We start from the raw sequence: 19,846 nt of genomic DNA, 5'->3' as shown, positions 1-19,846 counted from the left end.
CCACACAAAAATCTCTTAAATTTAACCAGCCTGAAAACGACGGTTGAATTATTGAAAATAATTTGTATAAGTACACTACGGTGGTACGTAGGGCCCCAATTTTCAGAAAAATTGAAAGATATTCTTACTAAAGATATTAATGTAGGTACTTTTAGATGAACGTGATGAAGATCCACAATATCACGAAACCAGTGATGAAGAAGATTAGGCGTCTTTTTTTTGTATAATAGGTACTTATTTTCGTAAAAAATATTAAATATTGATGAAAAACTGTACATTTTTTAATTATAATTACGGCGGCCAGAACGTAGGTGAGCCTGAACACTGTAGACGTCTCGCTCTATAGAATTACTCCTTACGCGCTAAACTGAGATGGAATGACAATCTTTAACGGCGTCTGCTGGACAAACGCTGCCACTTGGATCGTCTGTCAATGACAGGAGTCATTACAGAGTTTTTGTCACAAATGCAGCCGGACAGTTGCGGCCAGTAAAGTGACAACCGGCAGGAACGTAATCTGCTCTGCCCGTCATGGAAACTAAAATTTCCTGACAAAAAGTAGGCATGAAAATGAAGGTTTCAGGACTATTTTGGGTAAATGGGTTTGTCTGATTGAGAAAATGTTTTAAGTACCTTTCTTTGGCCTACATACCCTACAAACTTTCAGTTCTATCCTAATGAAAGCCGGAAAAACCAACTCGTAGTTTTAACAACTTTGCTAAAAAAAAAAGAAATACTGTAGTATAGTATTAGGAAATTTACAGGAACATTAAACACAAGCTCGCTAATAATGTTTATTACATTGCACTGCCACAAAAAGAACATCTAAAATATATTCGAATTTCGGCATCTTATAACATACAAAAGGCACTTTGAAAACTCGTCCACAGTCCATCTGGCTGCTGGAAAATGTAGCAGTAAGTACACAAGTTTTTGCACAATAACAATTAGCAGGAAAAATCTGAGTAGTTGCAAAAATTGGTATGCAATATTTGTGGATATTTTCGAAAACTCCTTGCTGAATGTGACCACTTTTTATCTCTACTGATTGCTAACAATGCAACTGTTTGTACATGAAAAACCAAATATTTATTCAAAGAAGATTTCATGTTCTTGGACGTATAATTGACACTCTCTTTTTCTGAAATAATTAGGTAGTCTTCGCTGTAATTCCCCAGAGCATAACTCAGCATTGTCATTCCATAATTTTCATTGCTGCATCAACCATTTTGTATGGTGGAGACTGGAACAGTAAAAATATAAGTACAGGAAATTAGACATTTACACAAAAAATTATTTAGATAAGTAGATAAGACACAATATTTTAATACCTACTATCTAAAAAAATTAATTTATAACAATTCGTTAGAAAAATTTCACAACTTGTAAAAACTACAAGATTCATTTCAAGGAATATTTATGTAATATCTTTAATCAATTTTAAGGATACCACATGCTTGTTTGTTCATATTTTTGTTTAAAAAATTCACACGCGTTTTATTTCATGCTACTTTGTGCAACAAAAGAAAATCCGCGGAGTTTTAAAGAAAAATTCAAAATAACCAACTTACATGTTTAAATTAATGATGTTCATGATGTAACAGCGTTTCTGTCAAGAGTACAAAATAAGTAGAAGCTCAAATTATAACATACCTAAATTCATTTAAACTAAACACCCACCACATGTTATCTGTAGTGACATATTTTCATTGATTACTGTATAGGTATTCTCATTAACTATATTGCAATGAATATGATTTGAAAGCTAACTTAAGCGTGCGCATGTATTCTGCCCACGTGCGGTATTAATATGCGTGTTGTGCTCGTGCTTGTTACTTAACAAGAAAACATGCTAGACTGATATATTTACTCGCCAGTAAGTATAACATACAGTATACATAACAAATTAATAGTTAGTTATTTTATAGCATATGTTAAATTGACATTTTAATAGGTTTGAATGAGTAGGCTAAGCCGCTCTTTAACCGTAAGGGTAGATAAAGTGATCAGATCACCTTAACTGCAAGAGTAGATTAAGTGAAACAGATGATTGTGCATTCTAATAATATCTGTCATTCATATTTGAGGACGCAAAGCACGATATAAAGTGACGTTCAGAACATATGACAATGCTGTTTCTATGGAAACGACGGCGACGGCTTGATATTTTATCGTTGTGTGGAATACATTATTTATTTCTATAGTAATTGTTCAAGATCAAAAAATGAACAAAAATCAACGCTAAAAATTAAAGTGCCGGGAAAAAACGGCTTTAATAACTGTTTGGTGGAAAATAATAGTATATTATACAGAGTGTAGAATTGGTTTACGCACCATAGGTAATTCAATGGTAATTTCTTTATATTGAAATATTTTCTCCCCTAATTATTTTACAGCAAAGTTGTAATGAATTTTTTTGTAGATTGTAAAATTGTGCGTCTATTCATGTGCCCATTTGTAATTATTTGTTGTAGAAAATCGGAAAAATTAAGGAAATTATAATTGTAATTGTATATCAATTTTTGTATCAATGTTTTTTTTACATCTATTTACAACTTTGCTGTAAATTAATTAGGGGAGAAAATATTTCGATATAAAGAAATTAGCTTTAAAATACCTATGGTGCATAAACCGGGTTCTATACCATATATACCATGATTGAGAAGTTTAGTATTATTGCCAGAGCACCAAATGTTCACAAAGCATTTTATATTGTGTTTTTTTATTAAACTAAATAAACGAGGGATTTTAAGCACAGTTTTAGCAGGTTCTTTGTTTGACAGGATTCAAAAGAATCGCAAAATTAAAATTGGACCACACTTTCGTATTTAATTTTCCATAATTTCCAAGACCAAAACATGTTATCATTAACTAAAGAACGTATCACCAAAATTGAGAAATTTGCACCAAACACCGTACAATAACTGATTGCAATTGCTGAAATTCTGCTGCATTATAGCATCTTTTTAAAAAAAACCAGATTGTTTCAAAATTTTCGATGGGGACATGGTAATTTTTGAAGAAAATAGGAAATATTGTGAAGAAGAAAACAACTTGCACCAAAAGGTCAAATCCAAAACCATAAAGAAAACCTCACCGAAAATCACAAAAATATAGAAGAAGTTATAAATAATATGGAGATACATTGCAAAATTAACAATCGTTGATGAAACAAATATTCTCCCCAAATTTACTGCAACTTAAAATGCATATTGCGCAAGATCACCATAATATCAAGTGTAAATGAAGTTGGCGACTTGCGCGAATCTGTTTTATTATTTTACTCCTGATTTATGGAAAAAGTATAGACACTTTTATAGATAAGTTACTTCTAAACATTGCCCCAAAAAAGAAATCGTATTTTTTGTAATAGTCGAGTAAAATTAGAGTAATATTTGCTCAAACCTAGAACAAATTCGGGACAAGCAACCGATGTCCGAAATTAGTAGTACCAATAATGCTCTTTAACATACTAAAAGTCCCCATATCTCGGAGGTGCGGAACATCCTGAAAATTGAGCCGCCATCTTGGATTTTCATGTTTTTTGCTAATAACTTTGTTATTATTTTTTTCGGAAAAGTTAGGAAAGGGAATTTGTGAAGCTTTAAAATACGAATCCAATGCTTCTTTATTTCTCGAAATCGATTGGAAACTAATGGAGTTATGATTTTTTTATTGTATCAATAATCGCACTATACACGAATAACTACGCGAATAATTGGATTTATCCGATAGGCGAAATTCATTGGAACTTTATAGACAAAGAAAATTATTCTTTATCGATTCAACAATTTTCAGTCCAAATTTTAGTTTACCGCCCCCTCCTGGGGCAATATTTTCAAATAACTACCGAATGTTACTTTTACAATCATCATCAATAAAGTGGTCCAAGAAAGCAACAAGCAGACCTTGAGTCGCACTGATTAAAAAGCTGCAGATCTCGTGGTTTTATATAAATTTGAATCGGATGATGTGTCAAGCTTACATTACCTCCTACATTACATCGCATGCTGCTAGATTACGTTTGAGACGGGTGTATCTACAGGTCCAGAATTGGATGGGTGAGGAACTGAACCCTAAAAACTTTGGCTGGTTTACGAATCAAAACAATGTCTTGGAGCCCGTAAGAATGGAAAAACCCTGTGAACCGGATCTCATTTTGAAAATGCTGTTTTGCGGTTGCAGAGAAACGTGTACCTAATTCTTGTAGCTGTAGGAAGTCGGCAACAGCTTAGACCCAGAAAGTGATGATGCTGAACCTTTACCCTAAATTGTCCATTGCAAATAAATATACGTTAATCATGTTTAGTTTTTTAATTAGTTTAGATCAACTATACCAGAAAAGGGGGATGAAGCGAGGGCAGATGGGCGGGGAGGGGGTGAGGGCAGGAGGGAGTAAGGGTAGGGGGTTATCACACATATCTCTGCTCATATCTGGGGGAGGGAGGAGTGTTGCACTGTTTTCAATCGAATTCGAGAATTGAAGCAGTATTGCATTTGTATTTTAAAGCTTCACAAATTCCCTTTTCTGACTTTTTCCGAAAAAAATAATAATACCTAACAAAGTTATTAGCAAAAAACATGAAAATCCAAGATGGCGGCTCAATTTTCAGGATGTTCCGCACCTCCGAGATATGGGGACTTTTAGTCTGTTAAAGAGCATTATTGGTACTACTCATTTCGGGCATCGCTTGCTTGTCCCGAATTTGTTCTAGGTTGAACTCTAATTTTACTCGACTATAAATAAAGTCTGTATCTTGGCGGGCGGTAAATAAACAATTTGAGTGTAGAAGTGGCGGTGCCGCACAGTGTCGGCGGGAACTCACTAAGGAGCAAGATAGGAGTTGACAAAGCAAGAATACCATCTTGTCTCTAGCAAATGTTTGCATTTACTATAATCATCTATACACTGTAATGTAAACAAGTTGTAAATCAGCATATGCATGATGAAAGTGCATTTTTGGTAATACCGATCAGTATTTTATTAGCGAAGTTTAAAATTATCTATCTCATGAGTAATCTAACTCAAAATAGACTAGAGCCTGCACTTCTACACTATAACAGAAAGATTTTAGTGAAAATTTGAAGTCTCTAGCTATTGTAATTGCCGAGATCTCAGCCAAACAGCCAGCCAGCTAACCATAATGAATATATTAGCGTATTTTTATCAAAAATGCGCTAAAAAGTTGCTTTTACGTACAGAACTCTTAAAGTTAGGGAAAATGAAATTTGACATTTTCTGTTTTTCTGCGATATCTCAGTTATTTTCAAAGAATTTCGTTTGCGTTTTTTTAGTCACAAAAAGGGCAACACTTTATCTCTCACCGTTACGGAGATCGCAATGGTGGTAGTGGTGCTGTACATATTTAAACAAAATTAAAAACTCTCTTTTTAAAAATTTATAGAGAATCACAAAAACTGCGGTAATGAGTGATTTCTCCGCATCTAGAAACGATTTGGAAGATATTATTGCTAATCACAGTAAAAATAACCATCTTCTTATTTTATCAGGCTTAAAGGCCGATGACACATGAACTACAACGCTGCGAAAAAAATTGGCTCCGTTAGCGTTTTAAAAATTTTCATTAATGACTATCGAGTACTTAAAAATAATGAAAATGGTATGTGATTCTTTTCAGAACACATTCTGTGGCGTTATTGGTTATTATCATCAAGTCAATGGAACACCACAGACAATTTTATCTTGTTAAACGCATATGAGGTTAATGTAAAAATTAAAGTCAATAACTTAGTCCGTGATAAAAACAAAGATATGTTTACTAAATGGCATTTTAGCTCACAGCTATGTGAGCAAATATTCAGACAAACTAGATCCCTAACCTCCGCCTCCTCTACCATAGTTAATTTTAGCACATCCATAAAATCCAGGACTTACCTACATTAACGATGTAGTTACTGAATTGTCAGGAAAATTTGTGTTTCCCAGAGAGGTACACCAGGATTTTGACTAGAGTAATTGTAATTCCGAAACCTTTTTATCTGATGATGAGATAAAGAGATGTGTTTCCCAGGACTGGGTACATAATTCGTGGTCTAAATTACATATGCTTCATAAATGTGGCAGTGATATGAGTTCGGATCTAAGTGAGGTTGACGAAGAAACAATTATAGATAACAACATTGCATCTCAGTTGAATGCAGAACCCAAACAAAGCCAATTTGTCATGGTAATTACTTAAGATATGCCACCAGTCTTTGTAATTCTTATGGTTGCTAAGAAAAAAATAAAAGAAGAAATTTTACCAGTTTTTTGAGGGTGACGCTCAAACTAAACACATTGGACCATCAGGTTATTTGGTAATATCCTTACTGTGACTTGTGGAAATATTTACTGTATAAATATATAAATATTATTATTATTATTATTAATAGTGCTTGTTTTGATCCCCTCTCCACCCAATTTTATTTTACATACATATATGTAACACCCTGTATGTATGGTATGGTACCTATAAACCAAACGTGTTCGAATTATAGATATCATTTATTATGAATTCTGTACTCCTGAAACATGGTCCTCCAAACGGTTCTGCCACCTCTCTGTTTGGACTATCCATACCATACATTACTGTACATACTTAGCCGTTTACCGGGCTGTAAAGGCTGATGGAGAAATTCAAGTGAAGTGTCAACACTAACAACGTGTAATCTAGAACACCCTAAATAATCAAAATAAACATTGAATATTCGCAAAAAATAGCAATTTTAACAGAATTGTGACACGAAACACTTTGCCACAAAGAAACCTTTGTGGTAAATTTTTTCAAGTTGAAATATACAGTGCGTTTTCTTAAACTGGAACATACAATTTTTGATGCAATGTTATTTTCCTACGTTCCATTAAAAAAAAAAGCGTCAACCTACAGTAGTTCAAATGGGTAGTAGGTGCAATGTACAACTGTCACCTTCAAATCTACCATCCTGCAGATAAATTTAAAAAATGCTGTCTAGAGATGAAAATTGAAATTATAAATTTATACAAAGGTCACAACAGTGCAAGACAAGTCCGCGATTTACTTGCAGTCCAGTATCCTACATAACCTAAAAATAATTAAAGGTTCAGTTGTGACTCGCACATATCCCATAGGTTGATGCGTTATTTTCTAAAATGGAACATAGGGAAACACCATTGCATGCAAAATCGTATGTTCCAGTTTAAGATAAACGCACTGTATATTTCTTATGATATTTTTGCTGTGGTTAAGGTAACTTGCTCCTGTCCATTTCACCTGTTTAATGTAATTTCCACTCTTCTACCATCTCTTATGCTTCTCTCTGCTTATACCTTCTGTTTTGACATAATTCTCCTTAGTTTTCATATTTCGAGATTTATAAAGTGAGATTCTTTTACTCAACAATTCAATCTACTTATTTTGTACTCTCTGTTTCTGTAAAGAAATTCAAAAAGTTAGTTGTAGCACATTTTAAAAACTATACCAATAGAGACTGAAAATTTTATTCGTTATTTAGTTCGTGTTACAGTTACAGCACTTTTTCACAACAATTTTTTAACTCTTCCTAATACACATAAATGGATTACGAGCTATTCTATAAGAGGTTCACAAGCTGTTATTATTTTTAAACGCGTACCACTAAATTATTAGCAGTAGTTTATCTATTATTTTTACTTAAAGAATAGCCCCATTTATCTACTCTAAAGATTAATAATACGATACATTTATTTAGAAATACATATGGTTTATGCTAAGTAAAATGTCAATTCATTTTATGGTTATTTTAAAATAAAAAAGATTACGTAAATAATGAAAGAAATGTATTATAGTGATACAAATTAAAGGTTGTAGTAAATTTTTTATTGTATTTTAAAAATTTGTAGAGAACTGACACTACATTTATAAAAAGAGTAAAAGTTAAAAAGAAGTTTACGATAGTGCTTTACTTTGAAGGACGAGAGTACGGAGAATCTCGATAACGAGTTGATTCACTGTGACGTGTGGTTGAACTACTCGTTTTATATGGTTTCCAGCGATGGGTTGATGGTTCTGTGTACATACGTGTTTATGTTAAGCCAGGTATTAAAGAAATATTTTTATTATTTAAATATTTGTTAAATATTGAAATTAAAAACGCGCCTTAGCATTCCACAATTTATCGTTTATATCATTTTAGCGTTTTATATTAGAATTAATTACTACACATTCTATAAATACAAACAGAAATCTTACCTTCGTATGGAGCAGAACCTTCACGATAATACTCTGGTTCGTATTCTTGAGGACTATAGTGGTGACTGGAATAGGTGGATCGAGAGTGACTCACTGTTGTCGGGTAGGAATCATAGGCCGGCTCATTTGGTTCGTATGGCTCCTCGTAGGGTCCTCCATAACTTTCCTCCATGGCAATACGTGCGCGATCAAGTATAGACATAATTTTAGTCTTTGCTGGCATTACACGCGGTGTGGAGACGGGCATTCGAGTAGCAGTGCGCATTGGAACAGGAGGGCGTGGAGCAGGTGCAGCTAAAACAATCAATCGATAAACAATGTTTGATTACAAATTTACACACTCCTCAAAATTGCAGTCGGACGTTTGGTCGGTGGAGGACCTTCCTTATGGGTAGGATGAGCGGGATCGGCCGAAGTAATAATTTCCATTTCTCTCATTTGCTCTTGCCTTATGTTATCGTTGTTATCGGGAATTAAATACTTTCTTACTTCTGCCAAGGCAAAAGCAATTCTAGCATGAGCCTCGGCAGGTGGCCCCAAAGCGGAGATCTCTACATGAAGATCGTCACAAAGGTGAGCATATTTAGGATCAAGGGATTTTCGGAGTTCGTCCTCTTTCTGACGATCTTTCATCGAACCTCGTCCTAAAACGGCCATCTTACACATTGTGTCTTCTTGCAGTCTTTTCATAGAATTTCCCTTAGGACCCAAAAGCTTTCCAACAAAATTGAACTAAAAATAAGAAAGTAATTAAAACTACTCATTAGAGATACTAATCTTTAGATCAGAATGAGGGATTTCGGAAATTAACAGGCAAGATGAGCAATAAGCCACAAGGCTGAAATAAAGCGAACCCGCGCGTACTGCGCATGCGCATTCCTATATGACAGTTTTTTAATTGCTGCAATTTTTGCAGCATTTACATGCTAAGTTTTGTATTTTTACCACCCGCTTAGCACTGCGCATGCGCAAAACTAAATTTTGAAACTGACGTTAAATTTGCTTTTATTCCAAGTGGCTACGTATCAAATTTCATTTAAATACCTTCATAAATAAAAAAAAGTTTGCAATTCGGTTTCCGATTGAGATGCGAAAAGGGCACTGTGAATGTTGATCGATTAGGCTCAATTTTTGGAATTGCGTTTTATATGGCTAAAGCTATTAGACCGGGAGGCAGCGTACATAGTAAATAAACCATAAGCGACAAAAAATTCGACAATACAGGCTGAAAGTACGTTGAAAACTAATAATAAAATCACTCGTCTGCCAGTCGTAAGCGGCAGCATTAACTTGGGGCGGTGCTGAATAGGTGACTTCTTTAGGTGATCAACTAAATTATCAAACTATAAGGGTCACGGAAAAGATTTGTATCAAGAAATCCCATTTTTTCCATAGTTTTCAAATATGCTATGGCAGACGATTTCAAGTGCAGCGTTGGTAGCGAAAGACGCCCTCCAATGTAGGGAAAAACAGCCCTGAACTAAACCATGAGGACTGTATAAAAATTATACATAAAAATTCCTCTTTTTGTCACTGCTTTAAAATATATCCTGGCAGACGATATTAAGTGTAGCTTTAATAGTGGCAGATGTCTTAGAAGTTAAAAAATTTAGGTATAGTAAATCCCAGCGAGTGCGAGCGTGTGAGAGATAAGCGCGCGAGAGCACAACGAACAGAGATAGCTATAGATTTACGCACCGCTTGGAGTTACCAAACGAATTCAATTAGGGAAAATAATAAATTGTTTATTTCGCGATAAGATTGTCGGTATTTCTTGAATTCTTCTCAGACTGAGAAACAGAAAACTTGAAGAGAAAAGAATATAGATCTTCAGCTCGTTCTAAACTATCCCCTGACTCCAGTTCCGTTTGTCTCTATGCAACATTAATGGATCGATGATTAAAATCGACAAGTTTGTTTTGCTGAAACTTTTTTGGAAGTATGATTTCTTCAAGTGCTCCTAGTCCATCGTCAGCTGTGGATGTTGTTTTAATCGATGGATTATTTTTTTTGCATCTTTTAAAAGATCTCCGGTAAACCTTTGAGCGATTTTCTGAACACATCCTCGGCAAGATTTGTGCTGTGTCAGTGAGAGAAGTACATCTTACTTTTGACAGATAGTTACTCCTTCCATGAAGGACGCAGAACATGATCGTTGGGATCAAAATAAGGAAAGATTACAATTCTACTCAATTTCTGTTTCCACTCATAGGCCAGTAAATAAACCTGGAATACAGCGATACTGTGTAATTTTCCGCGTCTCCACGAATCGCATGAAAATTCGGATTTAGGTTCTACTTACCATCCACTTCAAAGTTGAACTTGAGCCCAGGGTTGCTTTTACTTGGAGGGTGAATGCCACCCCTTTTCGGGGGGGAAAAAAGATCCGTTCAAAATAAGTCCGTAAATTGATAAATTGAGTAATTCTAAGCAACTTTTGTTCTATAGAGTTTTTTCACTAAGTCAATAGTATTAGAGTTCTATTCTATTCTATTCTCAGGGGAGCCCGACCGGGCAGCACTTAGGCACATCAGAGGCCCATTGTGCCTACCCCCTTTCTTCGCAACTGAGTTCAGAGCCCGTTCCTCTCAATGAAGGATAGGACCCTGTTTAGCCTAAGTTGCTTCACCCTCCTCGGTTCCAGGTATCTGTCTCCAAGGAGTTCATATCTGTCCCTGTATTAGAGTTATTTGCGAGTGAACATGTTCATTTTTCAACAAAAAAACACGTTTTCAGACGGTTTTTCGCAAACAACTCTAAAAGTAAGTATTGTATCGAAAAAAGTATTCTTAGCAAAAATATAGCTTATAAAAAAACAAACTTAATGGTTTATATATGAAGTCCGTAGACCCAGTAGAAACAAAGTTGTAGCTGATGAAAAGTAGGTTCTCATTCGTCAAATTCCAAATCGAGTACTTCAACGTGAAATAACCAAAAAATGAAGCACTTTTCGGGGAAAAGTTATGAATACTTTTTTAAAGTGTTTGAAAAAACCTTTCTTTTTGTCTTTAAGAAAAGTTCCTAGCATCAAAACTAAGTGAGTTACGCTCAAAATAAAGTTGGTCCTTTTTTTTTGGTAAAAATAATTGAGGAAATCACCCCCTAATTAGCACCCCAATTGTAATTAAACGTTACCGCTTTACAGTTTACTTTATTTATGTATTGTTTATATGATCTGTAAGTTTGACCGGTGCAAAGTGCTTATTTTTGAAAAAATGTAGTTTTGAAGTAAAAAAAAATTTTGAAAAATTGTCATTTTTTTTCCAAATAACTATTAGTGTATTAGTTTAGTTAGTGAAAAATTGCCCACCGTAGTAAACTAAACTAATACACTAATAGTTATTTGAAAAAAAAAATTTTTCAAAATTTCAAAATTTTTTTTTTACTTCAAAACTACATTTTTTCAAAAATAAGCACTTTGTACCGGTCAAACTTACAGATCATATAAACAATACATAAATAAAGTAAACTGTAAAGCGGTAACGCTTAATTACAATTGGGGTGCTAATTAGGGGGTGATTTCCTCAATTTTTTTTACCAAAAAAAAGGACCAACTTTATTTTGAGCGTAACTCACTTAGTTTTGATGCTAGGAACTTTTCTTAAAAACAAAATGAAAGGTTTTTTCAAACACTTTAAAAAAGTATTCATAAGTTTTCCCCGAAAAGTGCTTCATTTTTTGGTTATTAAGTACTCGATTGGGAATTTGACGAATGAGAACCTACTTTTCATGAGCTACAACTTTGTTTCTACTGCGTCTACAGACTTCATATGTAGACTATTTTGTTTGTTTTTTTATAAGCTATATTTTTGCTAAGAATACTTTTTTCGATACAATACTTACTTTTAGAGTTTTTTGCGAAAAACCGTCTGAAAACGTGGGTTTTTTGTTGAAAAATGAACATTTTCACTCGCAAATAACTCTAATACTATTGACTTAGTGAAAAAACTCTATAGAACAAAAGTTGCTTAGAATTACTCAATTTATCAATTTCCGGACTTATTTTGAACGTATCTTTTTTCCCCCCCGAGCAGGGGTGGCATTCACCCCCCAAGTAAAAGCAACCCTGGGCTCAAGTTCACCTTTGAAATAGAGGGTAAGAGGAACCTAAATCCAAATTTTGAAGCAAATCCGTCGAGGCGCGAAAAATTACACGGCAAAACGGTCATTTACTGGCCTATCAGAAGCAGCCTGCAAATTTCATAAAACCACTTCGCAATGATAGCTCAAAACCTCTTTTATAGATTACTTATACCGTTCATAGGCAAAAAAGACCTGTTGCGCTTTACTTGGAAGGAAAGTTGTGTTTGCCACATATGAAGATAAGTGCTATAAATTTGTGACAAGGGAAGATGATGTGGTAAAAACTGAATTGTGCTGCAGCCACTAAGGGGCAGATTCTCGAATAATTTACCATCTTGGTAAACTATCAACAAGTAGCAAAGTCATTATTAGCGCTTCCGATATGGATATTGCTGTTATTGCTTTGGGAAATGTAAAATTGACGCTACCACCAAGGTATAGATGGAAGTAGGTCTTTTTTTCAATAACACGCAGAAATTCATAAATCTTCGAGAGATGTTCGTGAATTTGGGTGTTGATGTGTGTAACGCGTTACCGGGTTCCCACGCATTTACCGGATGTATGACTTGTGTATGGTCCTCATGGTTTAGTTCATCGCAATTTGGGTGAATGCCACCGAAAAATGTCTGAGTTTCTACAATCCGTTGAAGTGGATGGAACTATGTGAATCAGAAGTTTAGAATCAAATGGTTTGAAAGATCTCAGTAGTCAGTATCCTATCGCTATCTCTGTTGGATATGCTCTCGCGCGCTTATCTCTCACACGCTCGCACTCGCTGGGATTTACTATACCTAAATTTTTTAACTTCTAAGACGTCTGCCACTATTAAAGCTACACTTAATATCGTCTGCCAGGATATATTTTAAAGCAGTGACAAAAAGAGGAATTTTTTATGTATAATTTTTATACGGTCCTCATGGTTTAGTTCAGGGGTGTTTTTCCCTACATTGGAGGGCGTCTTCCGCTACCAACGTTGCACTTGAAATCGTCTGCCATAGCATATTTGAAAACTATGGAAAAAATGGGATTTCTTGATACAAATCTTTTCCGTGACCCTTATAGTTTGGTAATTTAGTTGATCACCTAAAGAAGTGACCTATTCAGCGCCGCCCCAAGTTAATGCTGCCACTTACGACTGGCAGACGAGTGATTTTATTATTAGTTTTCAACGTACTTTCAGCCTGTATTGTCGAATTTTTTGTCGCTTATGGTTTAGTTACTTTGTACGCTGCCTCCCGGTCTATATACGCATATTGAATTTCATGCAATTTGGTTCATAACTCACGGAGATGTCAAAAGAGCCTTCCTTATTTTTTGCGCTACATTGCCAATTCACGAACTCCGATCTACAAATTTGATAAAGAATCCACCTGCAAAATTTCATCCTAATCGGTCCATTCGTTTATGAGTTATCGTGCTAACAAACGGACAGACGGATAGACATCGCAAAATTATAAACTCCCTACATTAATAAACCGATACAACGAAATATCGAAGGATCCTCAGTATTACAATCACTTTTAACGACAATTTATTTTAATCTTACAAAATACATTTTATAGTTAACAAAAATGCATCAAATTCATGTCTTGGGCTTTGAGATAATGCTCTTGGTTTTTTTCCAAACGATCTTGGTGCATAAATAACGATTTTGACATGTTTTGATCAAAATCCATGTGGTCCATAAAAATAGATCAAATTCATGTTTAGATCATTGAGATAATGCTCTTGATCTTTTTCCCAACGATCTTGGTGCATAAATAACGATTTTGACATGTTTTGATCAAAATCCACGTGGTCGCCAAAAATGCATCAAATTCATGTCTTGGGCATTGAGATAATGCGCCTAGTCTTTTCCCAACGATCTTGGTGCATAAATAACGATTTTGACATGTTTTGATAATCCACGTGGTCGCCAAAAATGCATCAAATTCATGTCTTGGACATTGAGATAATGCGCGTAGTCTTTTTCCCAACGATCTTGGTGCATAATTAACGATTTTGACATATTTTGATCAAAATCCATGTGGCCTCAGAAAAATAATTTAACATTTTTGAATCACACACATGCGGTTATCAAACGTGCACGTTATCAACTCTTTCAGCATCAAGATAATGCGTTTGAAAGCTTTTACAACTCTAAATTCATGTGTAAAGAATAATTTTGGGTACATTTTGCTCTAAAACTTTTGACCGAGACCACAGAGAAGAGTTATATTGAATTGTTACACATCTAAGAGTCATAGGGAATAATCTAGCGAAAGTCCGAACACGATACATGACCTAGGGAATGAAATATGTTAATTTTTATTATATTGAGTTCGCAGTTTTTCCTGTTCCCGATTCACTCGAAGTCGTATAACTTTTGTTCCTGTTGAACCAGCTTCCTGAAAATCAATAGCGTCCGTTCTTAATGTCCAACGTACCCGTATACCAAATTTCAACACAATCGGCCACTTTTAAAAAGAGTTAGAGCGCACACGGACGGACGGACGGACGACAATACAAAACTATAAAGGATCTGAGGATCCTTAAAAACAGAATATCTCCCTACTTAAATACGAGGTTAAATATATCAATGGAATGGACATGAAGTATAATTAAGATCGAACTTCAGGTAAGTTCATTTGATCCTTTAAATACTATGAAAAGCGATCTAAGAAGAAAATCCTTAGTTAAGAAATGGGACAATATAACTACATTTGGCGCAAAAAACAATTGAAAAAGTATATTAAAGTACAAGTGTCATTTGACGAAGATTGTCGCACGAGGTAGTTTGCCGCATAAGCCGCGTAGCGGCGAATGCGGCAAAAGCCGAGTGCGACAAGTAGACAAATGACACGTGTGCTTTATACTATTTTTTCTATTTCGACTTTTATTTTAAATAATAAATTAAACAAATTATAAATATTGCCTTTAGGCGTTGTTAGGTAATTTTAAACTATCATTCAGTGTATGTTGGTAATAGACACAATTCATTTATTTTCACGTTGGCTAACCTGATTCCTGTATTTTCAAACTTCAATTATTTGGTCATAATTCCATTTTGCGGCAGTTATGATGAATACGGATGACAAACACGTCTCTTGTACCCCACCAGAGATCCAAGTGAGATTGCCAATGAAGCGACGTTAAATTTACTGCCTGTAAAATCGAAAGTAAAGTACGAGGAGTACAAAATTTTTGAAAACTGGCTGGCCGAGAAGGGGAGTTCAAAAAGTAAGCAAGAATGTACTGTTGGCATATTTACTAAGCTAAGTAAAAATAAAAAGTTCTACCCTTTGGAGTATATATTCAAAATTAATCGGAATTAATACAATCGGTCAAGTTCCTCGTACGTTATTTACAATTTACAGGTTATGTTTAGTTTTGATTTGACGGATACCGTTGACAGCAAAAAAGCGAGGGGTCCCAATCCAACAAAATAAAAAAAATAATGCGTTTCTATTTCTTTCGGCCTCATTTTTGTCTAGAAACGCACGCAAACTGGGCCAATCAAGTACGGTTTTGGTATTGTTTCCACATCGAAATAGAAAAATATATTTAAATTTACCTTTGGGTGTTCTCTGACGGGTACCAACACTTTTACAGCAACTTTCATAGGTTTCTCCCTGTAGATGTCAACATACTTGGTTTCTCTTATTGGAACTTTCCCTATGTTTTGCACTCGTGCTACCTCTGAAAAAAAATTATAGTTCCTAAACAAGTATAAATTGTGCACAAAAGCGCATTTTTTAAAACCGAAATGGCTTAGTAAATGATTGCGTTATAAGGTACTAAGCATGCTATACATATTTATCAATGATATATTTCTTCTAGGCGTCCCAATCGCCCTTTGTGAGCACCATCCTCCGACAATCTGTTCTTGAAATATAAGGAATTATTTATATCCGATCACGATAAGGAGTCAAGGAGGAGGCTATGGTTGGTAGAAATTAATTCAAGAAGAACAAAACCAGTTCCACCCCCCCAAACCCCTCTTTTGATAGATGATAGATTTTGTTGATACCTTTAATTGGAATACCATGAAAGAAAAAATGTCTACCCCCCTCCCTCGGCCACCTACTGATCTCGGAAAGGAGTCGCGCAGCAAAATTATAGTTTGTAAAAACCAATTAATTTCGATGAGACCTTTCATTAGAATACCATGACTGGTAGAACGTGTGTTCACTCCCCGACCCCTCCAATTTTCAAAAATTCTACTCGGCACCGCTAAAGGCACGCGTATGCAAATTCTGAGACCAGTTGGGTGACGCATGTTGGTTATGCACGTTTTACATTCAAAAACAGCATCTCAGGAAATAATTCATGGGGGGGGGGCTTAAGACAACGAAATTTGATGACCGACTAGCACACCTTCAAGTTATAGGCCACATATTGCAACAAATTCCAGGACTCTAGGACCATTCCCCTAAAAATAGTTCAAAACCGCAGAAGTTGGTCTGAACGAACAGACAGAACGCAAACTATAGCACATTTTTTGTAACCCTTAAAAAATGCGGGGTCAATGCATTTGAAATCACCCAATATAAATCGCTAAAAAACATCAGCTCATAATGAATGAATAAAAACAAGTGTTTTTCAAAGAGATATGGTAGAGCTGGAGACTTAATTACTACAGATTTTCCAACAGTTCATGTAGGGTGGCCAACTAAGAATGCGAGGTACTGTATCTGAGAATCTATCCATCGTAGAGGCTTGCGGTAAAAAAATTTATTACTAAAACGGCCACGAGCAAAATCTGGAAAATATTTTTAAGTTTCTGAAATGATCGCTAGGGGGCGTAACTGCAATCTAATTTTCTCAAAAAAATTAAATGCATTGGTTCGATGTTTTTTCATGAAAAAGGAGCTAAATGATGCCTAAACAAGCTCGCGAAAACAGCATCTCGATATCTTGAGATATTTTTATATGGCGCTGGCCGTCATTTCGAGCATTTACGGCGGCATTAAAAGCTTTTTTAAATCAATCCACCACATATTATATAATAAAAATAATTCCGGAAAAATTAGCTGAAAAAAATAAAATTTTGAGGGATAAAATTTTCTTTGACCTGAATTTTAGGTTAGGAACAAGATATCGAGATGCGAGCTTGTTTAGGCATCATTTAGCTACTTTTTCATGAAAAAAAAATGAAAAATGAAAGAAAACTCTTTTCAATTACCCCGAGTTTGTTAAAATCGGTTCAGTCATTTCGAAGATGCAGGGTGTTCTTTACGGAACCGTTTGACTGGACATATTTTAGATTCCAGATTGCAGTTACGACCCCTAGCGACCATTTCAGAAACTTAAAAATATTTTCCAGGTTTTTTTCGTAGCCGTTTTAGTAATAACTTTTTTTACCACAAGCCTCTATTATGGACAGGTTCCCAGATACAGTCTTCGCATTCTTATTTGGCCACCCTGTACAATTGGATAGTGATTTCGAAGGTAACAATTTCTATTATTTTTTTTTCAATCAATCCGTTTTCAGCTATGGGAACCGATCAGGCCCTTGACCAAAACAATGCTGTTTTGAAGGGCACTGGTGGAGTTATTGCTCTAACGCAAGATCCGTCATCAATGAGAAGATGCCTTATGGCAACTCCAGAGACACATTATTGAAACTATTGAAAACAAAGGACTATGATTGCTCATTGGACATGTCTATACTGTATTCATTTTAAGAAGGTAGCGGTAGCCGTAGAATGCATAGAGAAGCTTTGACCTTCACTGTGATTGGTTAAAACATGGGTCAGTATTACAAAGAAACATAGAACGACTGGTGAATTTTGTAAGGTGGTAGTTTATGTTGCCAACTAAACTTCCGAAGTGTTATTAGCTGTTATTGTCAAAGATTTATTTCTGTTCGCAATGCTGATACTATTACTATTGAAACTACGGATCTACCCTATAGACTGCTAGTTTTACATCATCGCAATGTAGGTGTGTACAGCACACATTTAATTAAAAGTGTCGTTGCATACATCACAGCAACCTCAAATAAACGAAATTTATTCCAAAAACTGTTCTCAAAAAACATCTAAATGTTTTCGAGGTTTCTCTAATCTGTAAAACCGAATGTAAGCATAAATACCATATCACCGAGAAACATGAACCTTAACTTTAACATAGAGATTTTTGAAATGACCAATGTAGTACCTCTATAATAACTACCAATAAACTCATCCTACATATTATAATAGGTAGCTAAATGATAATCGGTAATTAAAAGCAGAAAAAAGATCAACAAATCAAGCCTAATGCAAATGGCTGCTGGGCTAGTTTTATTTACCTATACGTTTGATGCCTATTTTTATTCAAATAAGACTTACCCATATCGATAAGACGCGCCGCATTTGGTAATTTGTTTTGATCAAGTAACAATTTTTCGGCCAATAATTCCCGTATGTATTCACCGGCTTTTTGGGCTGCCGGATTTTGGTCGTCATTGTCCTCGTCCATCGAATTTACTTTATCTACTGACCCCTTACGCTTAAAGTCACCTCCAGAATAATCGCCGTTTGAATCGTATTTGTCTGCCATATTTTAACTATTTATTTTAAAATATATTTTTATAACGGTAAGGATTCGTCAAAATTAGATAGCGTACCAACGAAGTTGCAGTCGAACACCAAACCGATAACGAAGTCACAAATGCGCACGCTCGTAACGTAAACACCATTCTTTTGTAGGGCCGCTTTTACAACAAGTTATAAGCGTAAGGAGTTGAAATGAACTCGTGAGATGTACACATAGTATGCGACACGCATCCATCTTCTCGCTCATTCATTAGCGTACACGTACATTCACATTTATAGGTGCGTTCGGTTACGTGATCGCGGAGTGGAGCAAAATATTTTCAGAGCATTCAGATTTATTTGTGAGTAAACGGACGATTTAGAGCAATTTGTTGTGCATGCGCAAAGTCTCTGCACTCCTAACGTCAATATCGCGGCATTTACGTCGAACCCTAAAATAAATAATGGGTACCATCAAATTAAAAATAAACGATCTTCAAGAAAGAAACCTCTACCAGATGAAGAATTCTTGCATGCTGCCTAAAATGGTAGGTGATTTCAGATACTTTTTAAATAATGGTATCCTAACTTTAATAAAGTTTCATATACAGGGTGGTGACTTGCGTAACGCATCGTAGGGATTTCAATGTAAAATTCATAACATGCCATTATTGGCTCCCCAAGTTATTTTAGAGCAAAAATGTATTAAGGTTTTTGTAGGGAATAGCTATTTGTATAACAAGGGAGGAAAGTTAAAGATTCCCTCCCGCGTGTGAAGTTTAATGCCCCACGCGAAGCGGAGGGCAGTAATCACACAAGGGAGGGATATGTACTTTCCTCCAGAGTTATACATATGATTTTTTCTACTACCTCAACTTTAATTTAGCAAAGATTTCTTACGGTAAGATGACTGCTTGCCATCTAGTTACACTAAAAAATTTAGGATGTATCCATGGTGAAGTTATGTTGCCATGGTAGCGGTATAAACAGTAGCTTGTGTACTGGTCGTTTCTGTAATTTTTCATCAGGAAATATGGAAATAGAAAGTGATTTAGA

General features: G+C 35.3%; 1 protein-coding gene across 5 annotated transcripts; it reads right to left on the bottom strand.

Annotated features, from left to right (window-relative positions):
- Positions 1 to 780: 780 nt before the first annotated feature.
- On the bottom strand, positions 781 to 18,987 carry LOC116168316 (KH domain-containing, RNA-binding, signal transduction-associated protein 3). Of its 5 annotated transcripts, XR_004144741.1 has the most exons (7): positions 18,605 to 18,932; positions 15,844 to 15,968; positions 8,549 to 8,939; positions 8,208 to 8,501; positions 7,251 to 7,409; positions 1,572 to 1,609; positions 781 to 1,243 (listed from the first exon to the last, which is right to left on the bottom strand). XR_004144741.1 is itself a non-coding variant. In XM_031484074.1 (6 exons), exons 2-6 carry the CDS (start codon positions 18,813 to 18,815, stop codon positions 7,918 to 7,920), a joined length of 1,128 nt encoding a protein of 375 aa, XP_031339934.1. In that variant the 5' UTR covers positions 18,816 to 18,822; positions 18,883 to 18,987; the 3' UTR covers positions 7,462 to 7,917. The 5 variants fall into 5 exon arrangements, 4 of the variants coding, with proteins under 4 accessions (XP_031339935.1, XP_031339938.1, XP_031339934.1 ...); XM_031484074.1 differs by lacking the exons at positions 781 to 1,243; positions 1,572 to 1,609; positions 7,251 to 7,409 and adding an exon at positions 7,462 to 8,024 and having other exon boundaries at positions 18,605 to 18,822; positions 18,883 to 18,987; XM_031484075.1 differs by lacking the exons at positions 1,572 to 1,609; positions 7,251 to 7,409 and having other exon boundaries at positions 1,143 to 1,243.
- Positions 18,988 to 19,846: the final 859 nt, after the last annotated feature.

Source organism: Photinus pyralis, unplaced genomic scaffold (assembly GCF_008802855.1).
Source record: "Photinus pyralis isolate 1611_PpyrPB1 unplaced genomic scaffold, Ppyr1.3 Ppyr1.4_LG4, whole genome shotgun sequence".
NCBI classification, from domain to species: domain Eukaryota; kingdom Metazoa; phylum Arthropoda; class Insecta; order Coleoptera; family Lampyridae; genus Photinus; species Photinus pyralis.
Note: the sequence above shows the minus strand (reverse complement) of the source record. Positions and strands in the feature narration are given on the sequence as shown.

Bases quoted from the DNA above. Each gene is read 5' to 3' on its own strand.
- LOC116168316 (XM_031484074.1), bottom strand. From the start codon at position 18,815: ATGGCAGACAAATACGATTCAAACGGCGATTATTCTGGAGGTGACTTT. The intron at 8,940-15,843 runs GTAAATTTAAAT...TCTTATTTTTAG, and splicing joins CCGTCAGAGAACACCCAAAG to TTCAATTTTGTTGGAAAGCT. The intron at 8,502-8,548 runs GTGTGTAAATTT...TGATTGTTTTAG, and splicing joins TCCGACTGCAATTTTGAGGA to CTGCACCTGCTCCACGCCCT.